Source organism: Cheilinus undulatus, linkage group 11 (genome assembly GCF_018320785.1).
Source record: "Cheilinus undulatus linkage group 11, ASM1832078v1, whole genome shotgun sequence".
Taxonomy (NCBI): Eukaryota; Metazoa; Chordata; class Actinopteri; order Labriformes; family Labridae; genus Cheilinus; species Cheilinus undulatus.
In genome coordinates, this window is record NC_054875.1 from 26,644,142 (window position 1) to 26,666,642 (window position 22,501).

At 38.6% G+C, this 22,501-nt stretch overlaps 2 protein-coding genes across 3 annotated transcripts; both read left to right on the forward strand.

Moving 5' to 3' along the window:
* The first annotated feature begins 1,889 nt into the window (after positions 1 to 1,889).
* Positions 1,890 to 10,117, forward strand: tnni1a (troponin I type 1a (skeletal, slow)). Of its 2 annotated transcripts, XM_041800322.1 has the most exons (8): positions 1,890 to 2,011; positions 5,381 to 5,412; positions 5,551 to 5,557; positions 5,701 to 5,742; positions 7,748 to 7,879; positions 8,237 to 8,326; positions 8,808 to 8,984; positions 9,603 to 10,117. In XM_041800322.1, exons 2-8 carry the CDS (start codon positions 5,399 to 5,401, stop codon positions 9,705 to 9,707), a joined length of 567 nt encoding a protein of 188 aa, XP_041656256.1. In that variant the 5' UTR covers positions 1,890 to 2,011; positions 5,381 to 5,398; the 3' UTR covers positions 9,708 to 10,117. The 2 variants fall into 2 exon arrangements, with proteins under 2 accessions (XP_041656256.1, XP_041656257.1); XM_041800323.1 differs by lacking the exon at positions 1,890 to 2,011 and having other exon boundaries at positions 5,093 to 5,412.
* A 2,871-nt stretch (positions 10,118 to 12,988) lies between these two features.
* On the forward strand, positions 12,989 to 22,480 carry lad1 (ladinin). The gene is made up of 14 exons (XM_041800285.1): positions 12,989 to 13,110; positions 13,720 to 13,905; positions 14,364 to 14,661; positions 16,454 to 16,527; positions 18,062 to 18,233; positions 18,521 to 18,613; positions 18,879 to 18,922; positions 19,001 to 19,043; positions 19,272 to 19,315; positions 19,415 to 19,481; positions 19,563 to 19,697; positions 19,794 to 19,883; positions 20,604 to 20,716; positions 21,957 to 22,480. Exons 1-13 carry the CDS (start codon positions 13,073 to 13,075, stop codon positions 20,700 to 20,702), a joined length of 1,383 nt encoding a protein of 460 aa, XP_041656219.1. The 5' UTR covers positions 12,989 to 13,072; the 3' UTR covers positions 20,703 to 20,716; positions 21,957 to 22,480.
* Positions 22,481 to 22,501: the final 21 nt, after the last annotated feature.

Sequence of the window (22,501 nt, forward strand, 5' to 3'; positions counted from 1 at the left end):
TACCCATCTGGACAGTTCTCACCACATCTACCCTTACTCTGTACTAAGGGTACAGGCTTTGTTATTTTGTCAACAGATTTTCTCATGCCCCTATTAACATGCGACGGTATCCAGAGCATAGGGATGTGTCATTCCTCTTTCCTGCACAATGCAGCCCTCAGGCAGGCATACTTGCCATTACATGCCTTACTTTTTTGTCCCAAAACATGCCTTCTGCACAATACCTTATAAAATCAGGCTTCACTGATACAGTTGTGTCTCATTTGTGTAGCAATGGAAATCTGCGGAGCAGTTCTTCATGTTACCCAGAGGATGCATATACAATGTAAAAAGACTTGGTCCAAGCATGGAGCCTTGTGGAACTCCATAAAACATACAACAGTAGTCTCTGTTCTGAAAATCTACAGAAGTTTCTTTTGCATTTGTATGCATTATACTTTCAGTAAGTATTCCCCTCAACCATAGTCACACAGTTTATAATCTGCAAACTATATTGGAAAATCTGAAAACATAACGCTACCGTGTAAATTGTGGCGTGCTAACTTTATGATTTCTTCTGTAAGTTACTTTTAAAAACTCTGACATTTGAGCTGTGTGATTTTGCACATGTAACACACCTATAGATTCTTTTTAGCAAGGTGAAATGTTTATCTTTTTTTATATGGCTCTGACATGAAGAGGCCAAAGTCCCATAAATAAAAACACAAATATGGAGGAAATAATGTCCTCTTTGCAATAGAATTAAACAAATGATCACAAGACAACTTAACAGTGCTATGGTCTTGAAGGGGTAGTGAGGCAAACGGCAGGAATAGGATACCCCCCTGTGGAGGCTAGACACTGGTGGTGGTGTTGATTAGAGATGAAGGGTCAGATGAGAAGTAGACTTCTGATAAGGTGGACCGGGAAACCAATGAGGTGGCTTGAAGGAGGAGACTAAGGTATGCAGGATGAGCAGTAGACCTATGAGGATCTGGACAAGATGCTGATAAACTGAATGGAGGTGGCTGGGGTGGAGGAGGGTTGCAGCATCCACATGGAAACAACAGGCTGACTGCAGGAGAAAGGATGACAGAATTAAGCAGGAAAAGAGAAAGAGTGGAGGAAGGGAGAGATGAATGAGTAAGAGAGTCTTTGAGCTCCATAAACAATTTAAATGTTCCTTGTAGTGAATTGATAAATGTCTGCGATGCTAGCCATCTTAGTTGAGCATCTTGGTGCTGACATTTGTTTATTAGGACCAAATTAAATAGGAGAGGCTGATTAAAAGCAGCATGAGTATGTTTTTTGTGTTAGCTTTTCTTAGGCAGTGAATTTGACGTGACTCCACTTTTTAGGACTTTTGACCAAAAAGGAAGGAGAGAGGCAAAAAAAAAAAATGGTTTGCCAGAATTCATAATTTGGGCACCATGAAATAGAAAGGACGGGTGCTTATCTATTTTTTAGATTAGAAGGTACAGTACATCTATCAAAAAAAATAATAGGGTTAAAAACAAGCAGATCAGTTCTCTCCCAAAAAGTTTTGTGAATGTAGACGCATCTGCACCTAGTAAGTGATGTTATCTCTTGAGGCTAAAACACTGTCTAACAGCAAAGAGGCATTTCTTCCAGCTCTTGACCACTATGAGCTTTTTTTCTCCCAAATTGATTCAGTTCTAGTTCCCTCCTTGGACTATCTTTGACTGTTATCAATATAAATCCTCTATCCTGTGCTTCATCACCAGACCAGAGCTGCATTCATCTTCCTGTCATGTGAGGCCAAAGCCCCCGGCTCTGACTGCTGGTTATTATGAATCTTCTGAGAGACAAATGGAAAGAGCAAGATTAGGCAGTAAGAGAGATGGGGTTTACTAATAATAGCTTCCACTAACAAAAGAGAAAGAGGGAGCCAGACAATGAGGGGGGCGCGGTGGTTAAATAGAGGGACACCATATCGTTGGTGTCATCTCTGATCTGTCCGTCCTGCCTCTGCTGTTGCCCCATCTCTCTGTCTCTCCTGCTCCTGACACTGGTAAGAGTGCTTCGTTGGTGTGCTGTGTATGGTTTTTTAAGTGTGAAGTTTGGCCTCTTTCTTCCTTTTTATGAAACAGGACACACAAACTAAAGAAAGGGAGATTAAAATCTATTATTTTCATAGTATTTGTTCAACCAATCTGTTAAAAACTGGCCTCATGGCCCCAGGATTTATTGGCTTATAATTGAAGCTCTTGGGAAAGTTGCGGGAGAACTGCTGGTTCATGTTTCAGTCTGAAGATAGATTTTATAAAGATTTGACAGCTATAAAGCCTTATGTAATTTTGACTATTCTGCCTGTTTTTGCCATGGTTGAGGTTTTCCCTAAACCATAAATGAAATAATGCCAACTACTTGCCTTAAATGCATAGCAGAAGAAGCTCTTTTAAAACCTGATGCTGACGCAAACTTTCCAAAACACCTCGGGCCTTTTATATTAATTGCCAACTTGGCTGCACCACACAGGCTCATAAGCATCCATGAGTTACTGGCAGTTCATCCCTGATCCCACCCGGGCACCCCAGAGCACAATCACCCTCCACAGCTGTCTATCAGATGTCCCCTGGTCTATTTGGGGAGACAGGCCACTCTAAATTCCTCTCCCCGAGATAATCCTGAGGAGAAAGATGGGGATGAGAGGCGGGAGAGATGGATGAGGGATGGCTATCAGGCAGGAATTTTCCTAATCTGCTGGAGCAGCTCGTAACCCCAACATACTGGGAGATCTTAGGGGGCGTCATCGTTAACGGGGAAACGACTATTAAAGCAGGAGACAGACATAAAAACGAGAAAGGGTGAGATGAGGTGAGACATAGATATACGAGTGCTGTAAATTGTTTGGTGATTTGTTAAAGGGCAGAGGGGGTAGAGGCTGAGGGAGAGGAGGCGTTAGTGGTAATATAAGTGAAAACATAGGGAGGAATAGACAAGACAGCTTTAGGTGAGATCAAAAAGTAAAAGACTATTGTAGTCGAGAAAATGTGCAGTTACTTTGATCAAAATGTACGTAAGTATTAGTAAAATTACTTGCCTGTAAACCTCACTTAAAATAAAAGTATTTTATTTCAAATATATTCAAAATACTGAGTAGTTACTGAAGAGTTGTACCATAAAATACTGTATGATCTTTCCTCAATGGCAGTAACTGAAATTCTGCAGCAGTGTCGTAATTAATACCTACCACTTCTCAGTGTTACGGCTTTGCAGAAGCATGAGAGAGCACAGCACAGCAGGAAAACTCAAATGCACACTAAACAGATATGCACACTCCAACAACCCTGCATTCCCCCTCTGATTTAAGTTTTTGCCTCTGTTAATCCATTGGGTTTACTTTCAAAGCTAGAACAGTGAATCCCTTTGTCTAATGTCTAAGGGTGTATATATCTCCTCTTGAAATTGCACTGTGTATCAGCCTACTGTGGATATTTGTGGTGGAAAATCTTAAAAAAAGACTCTTTCTTTGACATGCTGTAAACTGCTTTGTCCGACACCTACCTATAGAAGCAGTAACAGGCATCAAAGGTGACATATTTTACTCCTTTAACGCCTGTTTATGTTGGTGTCAGAGGTCCCCAAAACATGTCTGTGAAGGTTGCTGCTGAAAAAACACTCCAGTATAGGATTTCTGCATGTCTAAAAAACCCCTCTGTTTTGGCCAGAACGAGCTGTTTCTGTGTCTGTGGCCTTAAATGGTGATAAGCTTTCTGACTCTTCCCCTGACCACACCCCTCTCAGGAAATGGATGTGGCTTAATGGATGTGGCTCTCCCAGTTTGGGTGAGGAGGGCCAACCAAACCTGGGGGTGGTGCTAACTCCCCACATGACATCATGAGGGGAAAATCTGAGAACAGCTTGTTTCAGCACACATTTTCTGAAAGATGGAGAAAGAGGGAGGGGGGTAATGGATTTATCTGATTCTTGGGGGGACTGTGGACAAGCCAGGTGCACATCATTTTGTTAGAAAGGTCTGAAAAAGTGTATTTTGCATTATATTTGACCTTTAAGAAAGACAATTTAAAATTTATCAGTACAAATGACTGACTTTTGTGGCTTACAGAAAAGCATCTGTATTCATTTTAGTCTATTTTATAATCAGCAAAAACTGTCACATAACTTAAACCTCTTATGTCCCAGCATCATCATATGAGGATGTTACATTTTGGGTTCCCTGCACCATTACTCCTAATTTAGCTCAAATTTGACCTGTTAGCCTCATTCATGGACACTCTGTCTGCCATTACAATATTAGAATATTAAAATTATCAGTGCCAATGGCTGCCATTCCAACCAAAGTACTCCGCTCTGGATACAAAATTGTTCAAGGTATAAAAACTCTTCAAATTTTAGGATCAAAACTTGTTTATATGTGTCTGCTATTATTCGTAGTTTGACATGCCATGCAAATTTGACATGTTTTATCAACAGAAATAAGCTACAAAACCACTAAACAGGAAGTACTCGTATGAGGACATTGGGGCTTTTTAATGGTATAAAAAAAGTTAATATAGATTGGGCAGATTTTGGAAAGAGCGAACATTTTTAGTAAAAGTTAGTATAAATGCGACTAGCGTGTAGGTAAAATGAGATTTCTATTTGTCTGGGATGTATTTCCATGGTAGATTTATCTACCAAGACAAGATAGAAAATAATTAGGGAATAAATAAGCCTACTTTCTTACCCAATCCTTGCACCAATTTGGTAGAACTGCCCATATTGTGTTAAACAGTAAAGTAGACCTACTGTCCTCATATGAGGACATCAATTTTTTTTTAAAACTACTTGTTGTTGAGGTACAATGTTTAGTTATTATACTAATCAGGTCCTTCTTATCCCAAATAAGTAGGAGATATCAAAAATGCACATCAATAAAAGCTCTGATCTCAGGAGGATAAACTTAAAGCTCATACTTCAAATGCAAATCAAATACTTTATTTTGGTAATTGTTTGCTATTTCCTTATAGCTCTTTAATCCAGATGTCATGTTATGATTTTATCTTTTTTTCCACCTAACAAGTTCTTATTTAAATCAGAATACTGACCTAAGTCTTCTCATACCTACAGTGCAGGTCCAGTGAAAAACTACCCCTCTGAGAACATGGCAAGCACTAATAATGCAATTTGTTTTATGAGCAGAGGCCTCATTCTGTTAAGTATGATGGTTGAATGTCAGGAAAGTGTCGACAAGCAGTAGGATGTAGCTCTGTGTGTAAAACGATGCATTATTTGCCTGCTGACAGACTTAATACACTGAAATGAAACCCAAATTTAGAAAGTGTGCTAATGAAGCAGCTCTGTCCCTGCAGGAGCTGACAAACAAACATCAACAACTGTTCAGTGTGTTTGTGTTTCTCTTCTGTCTCTCTTCCAGTGAGATCTCATCAGCAGGATGCCCGAGCATATGTGAGTGTTATTAAAATAGACCATATAATCACTTCTAAACATACACAAAGGCTGAATCAATATTTCTGAGCTTTGTTATAAGTTATCTTTCCTTTTTAATTTCCTTTTCCTTAATCTTGTTCATTTTTTATTTCACAGGCAAGAGGTAAGAGTGTTTTTAATCATTCATGAATGTGAATAGAATTTCCTCTTATAACAAAATCGTAAAAATAAATATCATTTTAAACTGCAAGGGAATTACTTACATAGTAGTTATGTTTAATGTGCTGATTTATGTTTTCCATTTAGAGGAAACCAAAGATCTCAGCTTCAAGGAAGCTTATGCTCAAGGTAAGAGATATTATCAGGCCTCATTCACCAATATCTTCCTGAGATTTTTCTTATATTATTAGCCTCATAGCATAATTGCCTAAGTCATATTTTAAGGTTTTCAGAAATAAAGAAAAAACACATTTTGGCAAATGCATAGGTGTTTTTTTTTAATTATACTGTAACACTAAGTTCTACCAGATGTGTGAAAAAGTTTCTAGAAAAAGAAAAGCCACAACAAGGACTACATAACAAATGATAGTGACTTAATTCATAATAATTAATAGATGACTAATGAATATGGGCAGTAACAAGCACTCTGATTGGCTGAGGGTATAGGCAATAAGGCACAGTGAATCAGCAGTGTTAGTAGAGTTAGCAAATATTACAATTTGGACAGAAAATTATTGAAGCAATTATGCTTTGAGGCTAATGATATTTGTTCTTAAGAAAATTTCTAAGAGAAACCTACATGGGATTCATGACATGTTCTTAAACTGCTGAATTGTTTTCACCTGTGTTCCTAAGTAGATAATTGCTAGGTGATCATAAGCTCCTGATTAGCAGAGAGAAACAACCTTTATATGCCCATATAAGGGCATATAAAGGCTGTGCGCAAGGACAGAGGTGAGAAGATAACACTATGTCAGAAACATCCAAGTTGGATAAAACAAACAAACACAAAAAAGCAATTGCAAATTAGAGATAACACCAATAGAGGGAGATTTAATTATATTTTTAGCACCAGTGGTAGATATGAAATATATGTGCTACAAACACATTAACTGGATGAAACCACTCGTTCAGATGGGGAATCATGCTGCAGCATGCTGTAATAAGAAAAATATTCAATCTGTCTTTATGTTTTGTTTTTCAAAGTGAATAGGATTTGATTAAAAGATAATTATTCTAAAACAGGATGCTTTACATTGGTGAAACATCATCATTTTCAAACACTTTAAATGCCTGTGTGTGACGAAGTTTTTGTTTGAAATAAATGTCTAATAATTATAGAAAACAACTTCAAATCATGTGATATGTACTCAAAAATTAAAAATATGCTTTTAGGATCAAACACTGCATGTGTAATACTTGACTATATTCAGGCCATGTATGTGTGCATATTATTTAATTATACAACAGTGTTATATTGATTTAAAAAAATGCTGTATTATGTAATTGAAATTTTGATTTTTTTCATTGTTCAATTCTTTATCTTTCATATCTGAGTGCTATTAAGTGCAAAACGTAACATTTCATCCTGTCACTTCAGCACTCAAATGTTTGTAAGAGTGCTCTGGAGCAGTGGTTCTCATCTGGGCAGGCATCAGAACCTACCACTACCCCCTTACAAGTTAGGGGGACCCAGATTTCTAAGTGTTTAACCACTGAAATTCATTTAATGACAAATGTTGCAATTTGTACCCTAAATGGAACAAAATGTAACTGAACAAAGAGACAGGACAGAACAACCATGTTTAAAAGCACATCATTACACAAGAACATGAAGGAACATTTCATTTGACTCCATTTTCACGAGACAGCACAGAAATTTGGTAGTTTTTCAAGAAGTTTTTGTTATTGTCTTGGGAGAGCCAGCTTTGTTATCTGGGGGAAAGGACATAACAAAGTTGAAATCGTAAGGAAAAGACAAAAATTTACCAGTTATCACAGATTTTTGCCACATTTTTTCCAGCAGACATGGAAGTTACGACCCACAGTTACGAACCACCGCTCTAGAGTGTTCTTAGGTTTGTTTCTTATCTAAGAACAAATCACAGATGAGAAAACTTTGGCAAATGTCAGAATCTTCTCAAAACAAGTTTTTGATAAAGTAATACATATTTTTGACCACAGGATGGCAGCAGAGCTCCTATAATAGGGGTTGCGAAGCATTTTCACTGTGACCTGAAAGCTTCCATTTGTATGTTAGAAAACATAAACTTGCTTTGCTTGTTTGCTTTAATGGGATCTTGGGTATCTTGTGTAACATGATGACACTGAAATGACATCCTGTTCTGTGCAGAGCTTGATGGTGGCAAAAGCCAAGGAGGAATTGGAACAGGAGATCCTGGTCAAAGAGGAGGAGAAAAATAAGTATCTGTCGGAGAGAGCTCCTCCTTTAAACACTGGTGGCCTCAGCCTTGCACAGCTGCAGGTGACTCATCCTCAAACATCAAATTCTCTGATAGTCTTTTCATTCTTTACCCCTCCCACCTGCTAACCTAACCCAACCCCCCACTCTTTGAATAAAAAGCAATTAAACTGAATATGTATTGCTATCTCTCTTGCAAATTGATGGAATTCAGAGAACTATATGCTCTTTTTGTACATTGAGTCTACTGGTTTCGGGGGGAATTGAAGAATTTCCAGATACATAGATGTAAACTTTCCCTGGCAAAATTATTGCATTTGAGAAACTGTAACCTGCATTTTGTCTTCTGTAACTAATAAAAAGTACATTCTACGTGTGTGTGTGTGTAAGAGTATGTGTGTTTTGTGTCTGTTTTTACAGGACCTCTGCAGAGAGCTTCATGCCAAGATAGATGTGGTGGATGAGGAGCGATATGACATTGAAGCTAAAGTCATGCTCAACACACGTGAGGTACACAGCACTTTCCTTGTATTTTTCTGTGCTGTATGGGCAAAGTTGTAATTCCTAGTATCTTTATCAAATACAATGTTGCATAAATAGAATGTATAGCGTTAGTTCAGATATTCCATGGGGTCGAGTGCTGCCATAATTGAGATCAGCTGATCTTATGCAAGCCATCACCATCTGATGGCCAGCTGATTTGCTCTGAGCATGCTATTAGCAAATCACCCTCATGCTGCCTTATTTAAACTGCTCTAGCCTGGCTATGCTCTGACACTCTCTCTGCAAGCTGATCTGCAAACCTCCTCCACCCCAGCCTTTCCTTCATTATGCTTCTGACTTAATCAGTGTCATTCTGTTGCTGTCGATGCCTGTTCTGCTCTGGTTTTCGCTGCTTCTCTCCCTGCCTTATGCTTTTCTTATCAACATAGGAAGAGCAGGAACATGTGCTGTTCATTCCGTTCAGTCCTGACTAAACTTCATGTTCCAGATAAAAGACCTGAACATCAAGGTGCTGGACCTCAGGGGGAAATTCAAGAGGCCTAATCTGAGGCGTGTTCGTGTTTCTGCTGATGCCATCCTCCGCTCTCTGCTGGGCTCCAAGCATAAAGTCTCCATGGACCTCCGGGCCAACCTCAAATCTGTCAAGAAAGAGGACACTGAGAAGGTGAGTGCAGGAGAGGAGGAGGCACATTAACGCACAAAAAATCACAATCAAACCATTTAAAGTTAGATTTTGTACTTGTAAAAGGCCAAGCTTGCTCAGATAAAATTTCAGGCACCATGATGTCAGCGCTTAAAGTGTCATGGGACACAACTAATGACTGTGTCTGAAGGGTGTGTTTGTGAATCTGTGCAGTAGTGGGCCTGCACAGGGTGGCTACAGTGTTTGTGAGGTGGAGGAGGTATGATTCACAAGACAATGATCCCATTGTCCACAGAAGAGAAGCTTTTGTAGCTGGTTCTGCTCACTGGTCACAGTGATTGTTTGTGTGTGAATATGTGCAGATTAGCAGGTGCTGGTGTGTATCTCTGTGTGTGCTTGCATGGATCCTTGGGTCTGTGAGAGTATTAGGAGCTTGAAACCAGTTATACTAGTGCAGTTACATGGTGTTCTCATTGGGGATTCCCAGGTGACAACACAGGTCTTAAAGGCTCAAACAATAATGATAATAGGAAGTTTTTTCTGTAACCTGCTCTACTTCACAGCCTCTTTAAAACACTAACAAAAACTGTTTTCTCTCATTCATACCGAGCTTTAACACCATCTACTGTGTTTCCACAGAAGAGGCCAGTAGAGGACAGTGATTGGAGGAAGAATGTGGAGGCCATGTCTGGAATGGAGGGGAGAAAGAAGATGTTCGATGCTGCCAAGGGTCCTGCCCAGTGAATGCAGAAGGTGTCATATGGCATCACTCTTTTAACTAAATTGCTTTTGTAGTCCCACAGTGAACTGCAGCTTCTAAATTTCAGTCTGATACTGCCAGTCTTGTGTATGCTCCTGCAATGGCTTTCTCTGTTTTCCCATGGAACTGATCAGTTTCCTGACCTGGTTTAGACTTCAAGAAAAGACATATAGTGGAGCTGCTGTCTCCAAACAACAGATGTGGATAGTGTTCTTTCTTATAATAATAACTTGGTCAAATCAAACTGCAGCTTTAATGATTTTTCTTGATAAGTAACGGTAAACATGGCCTGTGGTTTTGTGAACTGGCTGGGTTTTCTTTAAACTTTAACAATAAAAATCACACTACTGATCTTTTTGTTGTTTTTTTTTCCTCTGTACAAGTTTGCGCTCAGTTTCTTGGTTCATCTGACATAAAATAAATGTTTTTCAAGTCTACTTAATTTTTTGTCTTCTACTGTATTTGTGATATAGAAAAAGCCGTGTCATTCTTATTAATAAATCTTTAATTTTACAGCCCTTATTCATAACCAGTTATCTCAAGACACTTCACAAAGTGGGCAGGTCTAGACCATACTCTTTGATGTGTTATTATAAAGACCAATGCTAATCTCCATCAGCTCAGGACTAGCAGTATTTGCCTTACAGTGGCAAGGAAGACCTTCCCTTTAATGGGCAGGAACCTCAAGCAGAACCGGACTCATCTTGACAGCCATCTGCCGTCTGATAGAGGGAGAAGAGAAACAACAAAGCAACAAATAGCAGACAAATTCATGGCTGTCATGACCATAAATGTCTCTTTTATTTTTAGGATATTGCTATAATGTCAATAATGATGATAGCTATAGGCTATGTGAAGAGTTAGCAATAACAACCATGATTGATAGAAAACAGAACAATATAATATTAGCATTAGCAGCTTGGATGATAAGAGAGGGCTGTATTATTAATCATTAGAGTAGTTAAAGTAGAGTCTCACATGTTAGACATAAAGCAAAGATATAGTTTTTTAAATCTAAGAACATGCAACTTCTATGGCAAGAACATGGATCTAAATAAAACATGATTTTACCTTTCAAATTTGGAGTCAAATATGACTTTTTGCAGTAAAAAAAAATCAATAGTTTGGCATCACAGCCTCTGCTTTTTAGTGGCAAGGTTTATCTGTCTTTTGGACACCTAATTTTATATAGACAGATATATCACAACTGTTGACTGGATTACAGTGGAAATTTGTACCGACATTAATGTCCCACTGACTGACTAATCGTAATCACCCAACCTTTCATGTAGCACCATTGTCAGGCCAAAATATTCATCCACGCCAGAGGTGTTCAAACTTTTTTCAATGAGGGTGATATTCAGGTGATACACCTCAACTTTAGAGTGTTCAAATTAGTAAAACCAATCTGATGTAACAATAGTTTAAGCTATGCTTAGTAATCGAATATGCTTGAACAAAAATACAGCCACACCAATGGCTGACAAAAGAAATAGCTGACCATTGTCAGGCATTTGGGCCAGCTGATCAGGTTCCAGGGGGCCCTAGATCTGCCCCTAGTCAAGATGAAATTGATGCTCCGTGCAGCACGGAGATGAGATGCTGATACATTTGACTCAAAACAAGCTGCGAAACTTAATAGAAAAGTTGGTTCTTGAAGATGATTAGCATGGCCATACTTTGTAAATTGAACTTTAAGACAGAGCAGATAGTGAAACAAAGGGGTGCTGTTATTGGCTGCTGTAATCATTTTCATTCATCAGCTCATTATGAATCAAGGTATCAGTATTCAACTTGTCAGTATGATTATCAGTTTCCCTATCTCAGCCTGGTTATGAAAAAATGACAAATTATTCGTGTCAAGATGTTTGTTTACATAATTGACACAGCAGCATATGTTGAAATTAAAAAGGCAGGGTACAGCCAAGCCCAAGCATCATGGTCTACTGCTGGCTATATTTCATTTCATTTTTAGAATTTGCAGTAGGCTGATAAAAAATGGACTGCAGGCCACATTTGGCCCCTGGGCCATAGTTTGAACAGCCTTATTCATGCAATACTCTGGATTATGTACAAACGTTTGATAAATGATATCATTTGACTCAGCTGCACGTTTTTACATGCCAATTAGCAAGTGCCAGCATGAGCCAAAGCTATTGACAAACATGAATTTAAAGGACTGTACCTCTTATATATAGGTTTGCAGGAGCTCTGCAGGAGAGCAAACTTACAGCACCCACATGTCTGACAGCTGCCCTCACCAGCATCCTGTACAAAGTCATAAAACAGACTAGCTGTTGCCTGCTTTGCATGTCCATAAAGCTAGCACTGAAAGTGCCACTGTTATGGCACTTTAATCATTATTGTCTTATCAAGGTGGATGCAAAGAGCTTGCAAGTCACATGTCACCAAATGGGCAACAGAGTCCCTCAGGGCAGGGGTGCATAGATGAGTACTGCAGTAGCTGAGACACAAAAATGTCCTCTGCTGGGAGATGATGCATACTTTGCTTATTTGTCCAGGGAGAGACATGCAAACTAGGCGCGTAAGATAGCATCTAAATGGTTCAACCTACAACAAGACCTTATTTAGGCATGGGTAAACCTAGTCAATAACAGCTCAAACATACAAAAAATATGTAATTAAAGTAGCATTAATACTGAAAGAGGCTCACCATTTTGTGGCTCCATGGTCTGTACAGAACAAAGTAGGCACAGGTGTAGTATAAAGCCAGGTGAGTCTGGTCAGAGTCCGATACTCTCCAGAGACAGGTGTGGCCTGACACAGCAAACAGTTTCACTTACACTGTAAAAAGGCAAAGGAAATAAACATATAAAACATATAAAATGTGAAGGAAAATGCCTAGTTTTGCTTATATTATTAGGTAATTTAATTCGGTTAGCATGTATTCCTAACGCTTATTTTCATGGTTGTTCTAATTTCTTCGCTATTTACCATTTCCAGACCGTTCAGTGTCATTATGAAAAAAAATGACATGTACATGTATTAAAGTGGGCGAAAGTTTAATAACCACAACTCTTTTTAAAACTTTGCTAGGTTTGCTTGGTGAGCAGCATATTTCAGCCTGACGTCACACCTTTATCTTAACTTCATAACTACGACCGTACATGGAGAGCCCCCCTCCTCCCTTTTTCTCTATCCGTATCTCAGGTGGGTAGCTTACCTTAGCGGTCACGTGACGCCTCGGTGAGTTGCACCAGGGTAAAGGTGGACTGCTTTGTGCCGCTCTGACTGTAATTTGACTGCCGCCCTCAGAGTCTCAGTCGAGTCCTTTTCTGTCTTTGAGAGAAGAGCACCTGGAAACGTTGCATTTAATATTTTGTCAAACATGTCCATCAGTCGGAAGAACTGGTCGGCTCTGTCCAGGTAAGATAATTTACTTTTTTACGGAGTGTGTCTGAAAACACAACTAATGCTTTTAGACGCGAGATGTGATGAAGCTCAGCTTTGTTGGGCTAGTATAAAAAGCTACAAATAGGCTTCAGCCGTTCAGCAACACAGTATATAAGCATATATTTACATTGATTTATGAACTTTAGGACATTTATAGTCAGCAGCATATTGAGCCTAAAGTTGCAAAATTACTGTTCGTCTTCTGTATTATTTTGTGTCAATGCCGTTATTATAGGCACCATTATGTTCGCTGTGACATTTACATTATTTGCATGAACTGCAGTTGGCTTCAGGCTTTCAGGTTAATGTCAAAGCACAATCTAAAGTTCCTCAGATAAGCAAACAACTGTGCCTCTATACTTTAAAGCAGTTGGTGAACGAGTAAAGCAGGTTTTGTGTAACCGTTAGCCTATAATAATCCTTTTCACCATCCAAAAGAGGCAAATGAATTCATCTCAAAGGATTTGATGAGAGAATTATAAGTTTCATGTAGATACTGTTATAAATGTCTCCATTCAAGTGAGGCCTAGTGTCCACCTTGGTTTCATTTTTAAGTCATGTGCATGTTATGACTGTACCCAGCTTAGCTCGCCAGTGGACTATGGAGGATGAGGAAGAGGTGGAGAGGGAGAGGAGGAGGAGGGTGAAGAGCTCAAGCTGCACCAATGACCCTGATGATGAAGTCAGCCAAACACCCAGAGACACACCAACCAGTGACAGCACCTCTGGGACAGACCCCAAGAGTGAGATGTCCCAGGGCCTTAGCAGGTTATTCCCATGATTTCCTAAAGCAGATTTTATTGATTTTTGCATGTCAGTGCTTTTTTCATGTGAACATGATCTCGTAGCTGTAGGTGTTCTCTGCTCTTCTCTTTTATTTCATAATAAAAGCATAAGAATGCTACTATGTGCAAATCGATCTTCTTAGAGTGTACGACTTTAAGGGGATAGATTTCAGGAGAAGAAAGTGAAGATTCTTACTCTTTTGCCCATTGGGAGTGTGTCATCTGTATACTTTTTAAACACCTGATACCGTGCATAAACGCTGTCATAACACCTCCAGCTTTTTACCTGGAGCAAGCAAGTTTCAAAGAGAGAGACTGTAGAGCCTTTCTTTACAGAAACCTGATCAGACCAATAAGTGACAGGTCATTTTTGCTCCCTCCTTGAAACCATCCATCATACATATTAGATTCTTAAAACTTCTTATGCGCTCTTCTTGATAGTGTGGAGCAGATGCAGCTGGATTTCGTTGAGATGCTGCGCTCCCGTGACGAAAAGCGTAGAATGAGGCACGTGGAGACGCTGAGACGACAGAAGGAGGCTGGGGAGGATGAAGCAGAAGCCAGCGGTGGAGGGGCCAGAGTGGAGCTACTGGGGGACTTAAATGAAGAAGAGGGAGGGGTGTTCCCCCCTGTGACAGCCATAAAACCACAACCACTTCAGAAAACCACTTCTTACAGTCCCACAAACAACAAAAGCAGCCCCAGCAGCATTACTAGTGTCAACGTTACCAACAGACAAGTAAGGAAGGAGTTAATATTTTTCTTCCAGTCAAGTGGAGGATAGATTTTTGTCAAAACTGTAATCATTTTATTTAAGGACATACGTATTATCATTTGTTGACATTTTTAAGAGGCTACAGCCATGCTAGCAGTTCACTTTTAGCCAAACACTAACTTTAGCATGCTTATTTGTTTGTGTTTACAGTTAAGCATGTTAGCATGCTCTGATCTGCTGAATATCTTGGCTTATTTTCAGGGCTGTCAAGATTAATCACAATTAACTACGACCCACAATTAGTACACTGATTTTTCTTAAATCGTGCTTGATCTAATGCTCTATAGTCCCTTTTAACACTTTAGTTAAGCCACTGCGGCGTCTCCCAGCAGCCACAGTGATGTGAAATGAGTACACCACTGTCTTAACTGTCTCATTTCACTTAAAAAGAAACCCTCACAGACAGCTGAGTGGTCAACTCAGAAGTTGTCTGTACCTTCTGTAATAAAACATTTACCCTTTTTCCTTTTCAATCCATAACAAGCTCCTTTTTCCATGGTTAAGTTCATGTCAGAATCTTTGATAAACCCATTTAAGCAGGTCTGTGTCCAAACAGGAAGTCAAATACCCCTAGTTTAGGACCGTAGAAAATCCAAAATGACACAAGGACAGTTTTAAATGCAGAAAAGTGGGATTTTAGAATATGTGATTAATCGTGATTAACAACAGAAGTTCTAAAACTAATCACAATCAAGAATTTTAATCTTTTGACAGCCCTACTTATTAGTGATTTGCTGAATAAAAAGTATTTTATTTAAACGTTAGGGCTAGATGAACGGTCACAGAGCATCCATGTTGATCTGGATTTATCATCTAGTAACCATGAATGCCTGTGCTAATCTTGCTGGAGATGTTGAATTATTTTACAGCAGTAGTAAAAAGTGCCTTTGCTAGTTTTGCTTTAGTAAGAGTGTAGAGAAACACAGAGGATCTATCTTCTGAGGACCATGAATTTCTTTGGAAAATGTCATGAAATCGTCGATTTTTCTCTGATTCAAAGTTGTAAATTCAGGGAGCACCAGGTTGGCATTTCTATCCTTGAGCTAAACCAGTAGCATGGTTTAAAATGGCAAAGTACATGCTGCTTTTACTAACAGGTAAATCCTTTGATAAGTCCAACTTAAACATTCACTTCATTTAGTTCACACACAGTTGCAGCTGTTAGCGCCAGCCTGCAGAGTGCTTAATCACAGTTAAATGTTACCCCACACAGAGGGTGAGACATGTTAATCATTTTCAGGATTCTACAACAACAACAATCTTCTTCTTCTCCTTGTAGGCACAGATGTCGGTGTTATATTTCCTTTAAAGATGGGGAGACTTAGTGGACATATCTGGAAAAGTTTAGGTGACCAGAGAGAGTGTGAGATGTTTTCATAGACGTGTGTTGTGCCATATGTGTGAGTTATGAATAAATTAAATTTAAATTGGAAATGATTCCCTTTTAAGCATGATAAGATATTCATTTCTGGCAGGTTTTCAGGAAAATGAAGGGAATGCTGCTTGATTACTGGATTCTTCCTGTGAATTAAAGCACAATGCAAATCATCTATAAAAGTTTGATAAGGTGTACTTAAGGTCATAATTTGAACTTTATCTTTTATAACTCTCACAGCCAGCTTTTTTCATCAGTGGATCTGCAAATAAGGCCATGACTGTTGATGTTATGTAATACTAGGTGTGTCCTAAACTCTGTGTGAAAGCTTGTATTTTGTGTGCTTGTGTTTATTCTATCTCTTGTTTGTGTCTTTGTTAGCAAGAAAATGGCGACTCTTCAGGCAAAGGCCCTGATCCCAAACCACCGTCCAACCCGGCACGCAAGTTTGTCAGGTTAATGAACACCAAATTTTATTTATTGTTCTTTTTGTAGGTTTGTCTTTGGGGTGGGTCAGATGCAGATCAAACATTTTTGAAGAGGAGCTAAAGGGTATTGATTCAACACAGGGACATTACAGTGCAAGAGAAGAGATACAGTAGAGAGGTAAAATAGCAACCTTAAGCAAGTTTTTCCCACAGAAAAAAAATAAAGATTTTGATAGTTAATAATTTTTGACCACATAAAGACAGCTGCATAGTTGCACACTGTCCTCAACAAGCCTTTTTGTATGATAGAATATCCACACAGCAAAATACCATAATACTGACTCACTGATGCAGATAGTCTATCAATCAAGAAATGCAGCTATCTGAATTATTTTCTCTGCTAAAGTGACTCTCTTGTTGCTACGTCTTGACCTCGTAAATAGGATGGAGAACAAGTTGACAGCAAAATAAAAGAGGAAGAGGATGACTTCAGCAAACTAGTGCTGGACAGTGATGAAAATAAGAGATGAATTAATCCAACACTAATTGAAGTGCAGGAATAAATCAATCCTGCACTTGTTCAAATTTCATTTGATATCATAATGTATCAACACGTGATTGCCTTGAAATTTATCTGTTTTTTTAGGGTCATGATAATATCCTTATTGTGGGCAATTTATCATGCACTGTATTGTATCATAAGTTATCCTCTTGATTCCCATCCCTAATAGGGAGTTAACCCAGCTCTGCAAACTTGATATCATAATATAAATACATTTATTAAATGAGTTAGAATGTTAAGCCCCTTTCTTATAAAGATCAGCTGATGTGATAGCTCAGTAATATATTGTCACACAATTTTAGATGACAAGATGTTGAAAAATAAAGCCAGGTTCCTCTTAACTGTGCTTTGATTTGGGTGTTTGAAAGATTTTTTTTTTGCCAGTTTGATGATGTATTGAGTCTGTAATTGTGGAACAGCACCATGTAGATATCTTTTCCAGTGGGTTTTTACATGAAAGAGACATGTTTAGATTATCAGAGACAGTAACAACTATTTAACATTTAAAAGGAAACTTAAACATTGGCTGAAAACAAACCAATCATGTAATCATTCATAATGTATGTCTCCTCTTCCACTGCTTGCTGCTTAGGGCTTTTATGCCTCTTGCTTTTAGATAGCTTTCTTTTTGTGAGTTATTTGTGTACAAATTGCATCCATCTTGTTTGTTAAAACGGTGTGTTATCTGTGTACTGTCTTGTGAATCATGCTATTTTAATCTGTTTTTTGCTCTTTCTGTAATTACCTGCCTTAGGACAACGGATGGGTGTAGTAAAACATAACAATACTATGGGCATATGCACACATTTTCTGTGCATTCAGAAAGTATTCAGAAGCTCTTCACTTTTTTTCGTTTTTCTTCTGTTGAAGTCTGACAGTCTGAGTGCTTTCTGAATGCTCTGTATATTAAATGCTGTACAGTGTGTTGGTCTTGGATCACTTGTGGCTTTGTCATACTCATCTTCAACTGACCTTTCACTTCTGCCTCTCCTGTTCCAGTTCTATCTCCATCTCGCTTGACAAAAGTCCCTCAGCCAGTGGCTGCACATCTCCCATGAGCCCTCGCTCTCCAACTTCCTCATCAGCATCTCAGGAACGCTGGCCATCACCTTGCCAGAGTCCCTCTCCTCAGGGAGCTCAGAGTCCTGTACAGAATGGACACTTGCAGCAGGTATTTTATTTGACACACGAGCAGGTGCCAAAACAAGAATATGCTTGCTTGTCACATGAGTTTGGCTACAGGGTGCTTGCTAAAGCCTGGCAACACTGCTGACTGAATCTGATAAAGCAACAGCACCATCTAGTGATGAAGAGTAAAATGGTATAAAAACTATATTCAGCTTGACATCTGTGCTTTGAGCCTACAAAACTAAAATTCCTAAAGACTAGAAGACATGCTAAGTAAATATCTTCTGACTGTTCTGTGCAGTAAATTGATATTATTTCACATTGTGACAGACCAATGTGAATGGCTCTCCCTCCAGTGGCAACTTTGAACAGACCTCCAAACCTGCATTTGTCAGACAGAGCTCCAGGACTATATCTTTCAGGGTAAACATGACAACACTAATTCTGCTTATTTGACTGTTAAAACTTACTTTTATCTCACATCTGCTGTTAGACTATCAGCTCAGGTAATTTGCTTGTGTCACTCAAGCTTTAGGCCTGCTTAAGCATATTTACCATCTTTTATTGCTGGCTGGATGCTTTGTTAACGCCCACAGCGCATCACAAGAGACAAAAAGGGTCATTAGATGCTCATATTGGGACGAGTGTATGACTAGTGCATGTTCACATGTTGTTTGGTTTTTCACAGATGATGAGGAAGAAAGAAGAAGAGAGTTCACCTCTGCAGAGGAGGTAAGAAGGCATCTTTGTTGGAGTGTCTTTGTTTGTGTTTATTTCTGTTAAAGTGTTGACTGCTTCGTCCTGTTGTAGTGCGAGTGTGAGGTTGGCCTCCAAGAAGTTTGAATCCAGCACGGTAAGATAACTATTTTCTTTCGCATGATGGAAAACAAATGCGAAAATACTGATATCAAGTATGATTGAATGAAACTTTAAATCAGAGAAAAATAGGTTATTTGCTTAATGTATTAATGCTGATCAAAGTAGAAAAAAAGTATAAAAGTTTCAAATTTGAATCATTTTGTTAAAGTTCTCTATGGTTGATTAACAATGTGTCAAATGTATTTTTACTTTTTTGGATCAGGACCAAAATGACGATGAAAACAGAGAATCATCTTTCCAGAGAAAGTTAGTTTGTTTTGAACAAAAAACTTTTTATACCTGTACTAAAAGTTTTTTATTATTTTTAAACCTGCATTATCCATGTTCTGTTTTCTGTTTTTCCAGCTCTCGGCAGAGGATGTCATCCCGGTCCATCCAAGAGAAGATGGAAAGACTTGCCCAAGCGGCACAGGTTAGAAATATGCAGTGAAACATTGTCACCTTTCTGAGTGTTTGTTATTTTTTCCTGACTTTGCACACTATTTGCATGAAGAAATCTGAAGTGAGTAGATCTCAAGATGTGACCCAAAGGACCCTGTTCCTACTGGAAGAGGTGTCTAGGAAGAGAAATATCTTTGAGAAGGACCAGCCGGTGACATGCCCCACCAGCCCAGGAGTTTCCAGACAGGTACCACTCTTTTGTTCACTTTCAGATTCATAATTTCCTTTAAGACGTTTACAGGTATAATGAGCATATGATATTATCCTTCTCATTCCTCAACAGGAGTTTAGGAGCTTCACATCAGTGATGTCTGATCGGATCAACCGCTGGATCAACAAGTCCAACCAAACAGGGTCTTCACACAGTCCAACTGTAAGGCTGATTCTAAAACTACATCTCGTAGGAAATGATACAAGTGTAGCATGTGGCTGATAGAGGGCAGTACAACTCTTTAAAATTAACTGCATGAGCCTCAGTGTCCTGAACGGGAGTTATTGTGATACTTTGGTGTATTCTTGGAATGGTAGGGTTACTTAGTTGGTAGAAATGTTAAAAATGTTTGTTTTCTTAAGTTCATTTCTGGTTTCAAAATGTTTATACTTAATATCAAAGTTGTCTCTGCCTCTGTAGAAAGGCAAAATATCACAATTTCTAGTGCTATAGCATTTACAAATTTACAGACTATCTTGGACCTATGCTAGTTATTGACCACCCTTTCCCACTGGGACTAAGGAAAGGTGGTTGCAAAAAGTTCAGCTGTCTTTGGCTTCCAGAGTTTTCACACTTTAAATCATTTAGTTATGATAATCAAAGTACAACAGAACATCTCTTTAAATGTTCAGGCAAGGATTTATGTACTCCAATTATTATGGATGTGATACATTTTAGATTTGATAGTAAGATTTAGGTGTCAAAAAAGACAGTGTTCCTCTCTGAAAAAAGATACAGTTGTTATTATTTTTTACAGAAAAATGTATCTGACTCTTATCAGTGTTTATGATAAGTGCATATAGCACGTCTGGTTTTCCTGTCTGTATTTAGAGCTACTGCCAAAGCCCTAATGAGAGTTTCTGACAACCTTTCCCTTCGTAGGACTTGAGGCACGTGGACATCACCAGCAAGAGAAACCTGTTTGAGAGTAGAGGAGAGGATAGTGCCCCCAAAACCCTCCCTGGAAAAGTCCACAAGTGACGAACACCTTACAGGTGAGATTTATCTCTATAGTGCATGCAGTAACATCAGAACTTATGAACAGTGCATTCACAGTGTTTTCAGACCCTCTCCACTTTTCCCATTTTTCTTATGTTGTAGCCTGATGCTACAGTTGAAAAAAATAATTTCTATTCACATTAATCTACACTCCGTACCCTATAATGGCAGAGTGGAAACAAAATATTAAAAATCTTTGCAAATTATTGAAAAATGAACTGAAAACATCACATTAACACAAGTATTCAGACACTCTGCAAAAAAAATGGAAATTAGGTCAGATTTCTCCCATTTCTCTCAGTCTTTACTGAAATGTTTCTACACCTTGATTGGAGACCACCCGTGGTAAAGTAAATTGACTAGACAAGATTTGGAAAGGCACACATGGAGTGTTTTGCAAACTCCTAGCAGACTTTCATGTGCTTTGCACTGAGGAGAGACTTCCATCTAGCCACCATAAAGCCCAAATCCATTGAGGGCTGCAGTGATGTCCCATCTCCACACAAGATCTCTGGAGCCAAGTCAGAGTGACCATAGGATCACCACTCTTACTAAAGCCCTTCTCCTCCAAATTGCTGAATTTGGCTGGGCTACGAGTCGTTAAAAAGTCCTGGCTGTGCTAAACGTCTTTCATGTGAGAATTATGGAGGCCACTGAGCTCTTGGGAACCTTTAGTGCAGCTTGACCTTTTCTGTAGCCTTCCCCATTATGGGCCTTGCAACGATCCTGACTCTGAGCTCAGAGACAGGATCCTTTTACTTCATGGTTTTGTTTTTACTGATGTGCATTGTCGGCTGTAAGGTCTTCTACAGAGAGGTGTGTGCCTTTCCAAATCATGTCCAATCAATTTAATTTATTGGACTCCAATCAAGGTGTAGAAACATCTCAGTAAAGATCAAGAGAAATGGGAGGCACCTGACTTCAATTTCAAGTCTCTTTTGCGAAAGGATGAATACTTACGTCATGTAATATTTTAATATTACATATTACATTAATATGTAATATTTTTTATTTTTTCACTTTGTCATGATGGGTACTGAGTGTAGATTAATTAGAATAAAAGTCTGCAACATAATAAAATAGCAAAAAAGTGAGGCGGTCTGAATACTTCCTGAATGCACTGTAATTACCGAGTGATACAGAAACATCTCATCTCATCAAACGGCCCCAACATGCCCTTTTTAAAAAACTTATTTTACTTTTTTGTAATTTCCTGCCTTTTTCTTCTCTCTCCAGAATCTTAAAAATGACAAGAGGAGACAAAGAAAACTGGAAGATTTAGTTGATAACATGACTGATGTATATTTTCTTTTACACTTTTTTTTTTTTTTTTTTACGGCCAAGGCACAATGGAGAAAGATGCAAAATTTAGATGGTAGTGAGTTTTTGTAAGAGTACTGGAAAGCAGGATGCTACTTTTAAATTTCTGAAGCTTTAATCACACACCTATGCATTGCTTCTCTAAGAATGAATGCGTTTGAATGTATTTAAACACTGAAACTGTCTGGAAAGGAGTTTAACATGATATAAGACTTATAAATAGAATAGCAAAAGACAGACATATTTTCCTCTCAGCTCTCCGCCATTACTTTGTGTAATTTTAAAGCACTTTAAACAGGTGAAGGCTTTTGATATATTTTTTATCAAATTATACTAGTGGGAATCATGGAATTGTGATTGAATGTTTTTTTTTTTTAATTTGCTGCCAAAGTATGTGTTTTATTTTTGTCATAGATGCTGTGTGTCTAAAGAATAAACAGTTTTATTACCACAAATTTGTG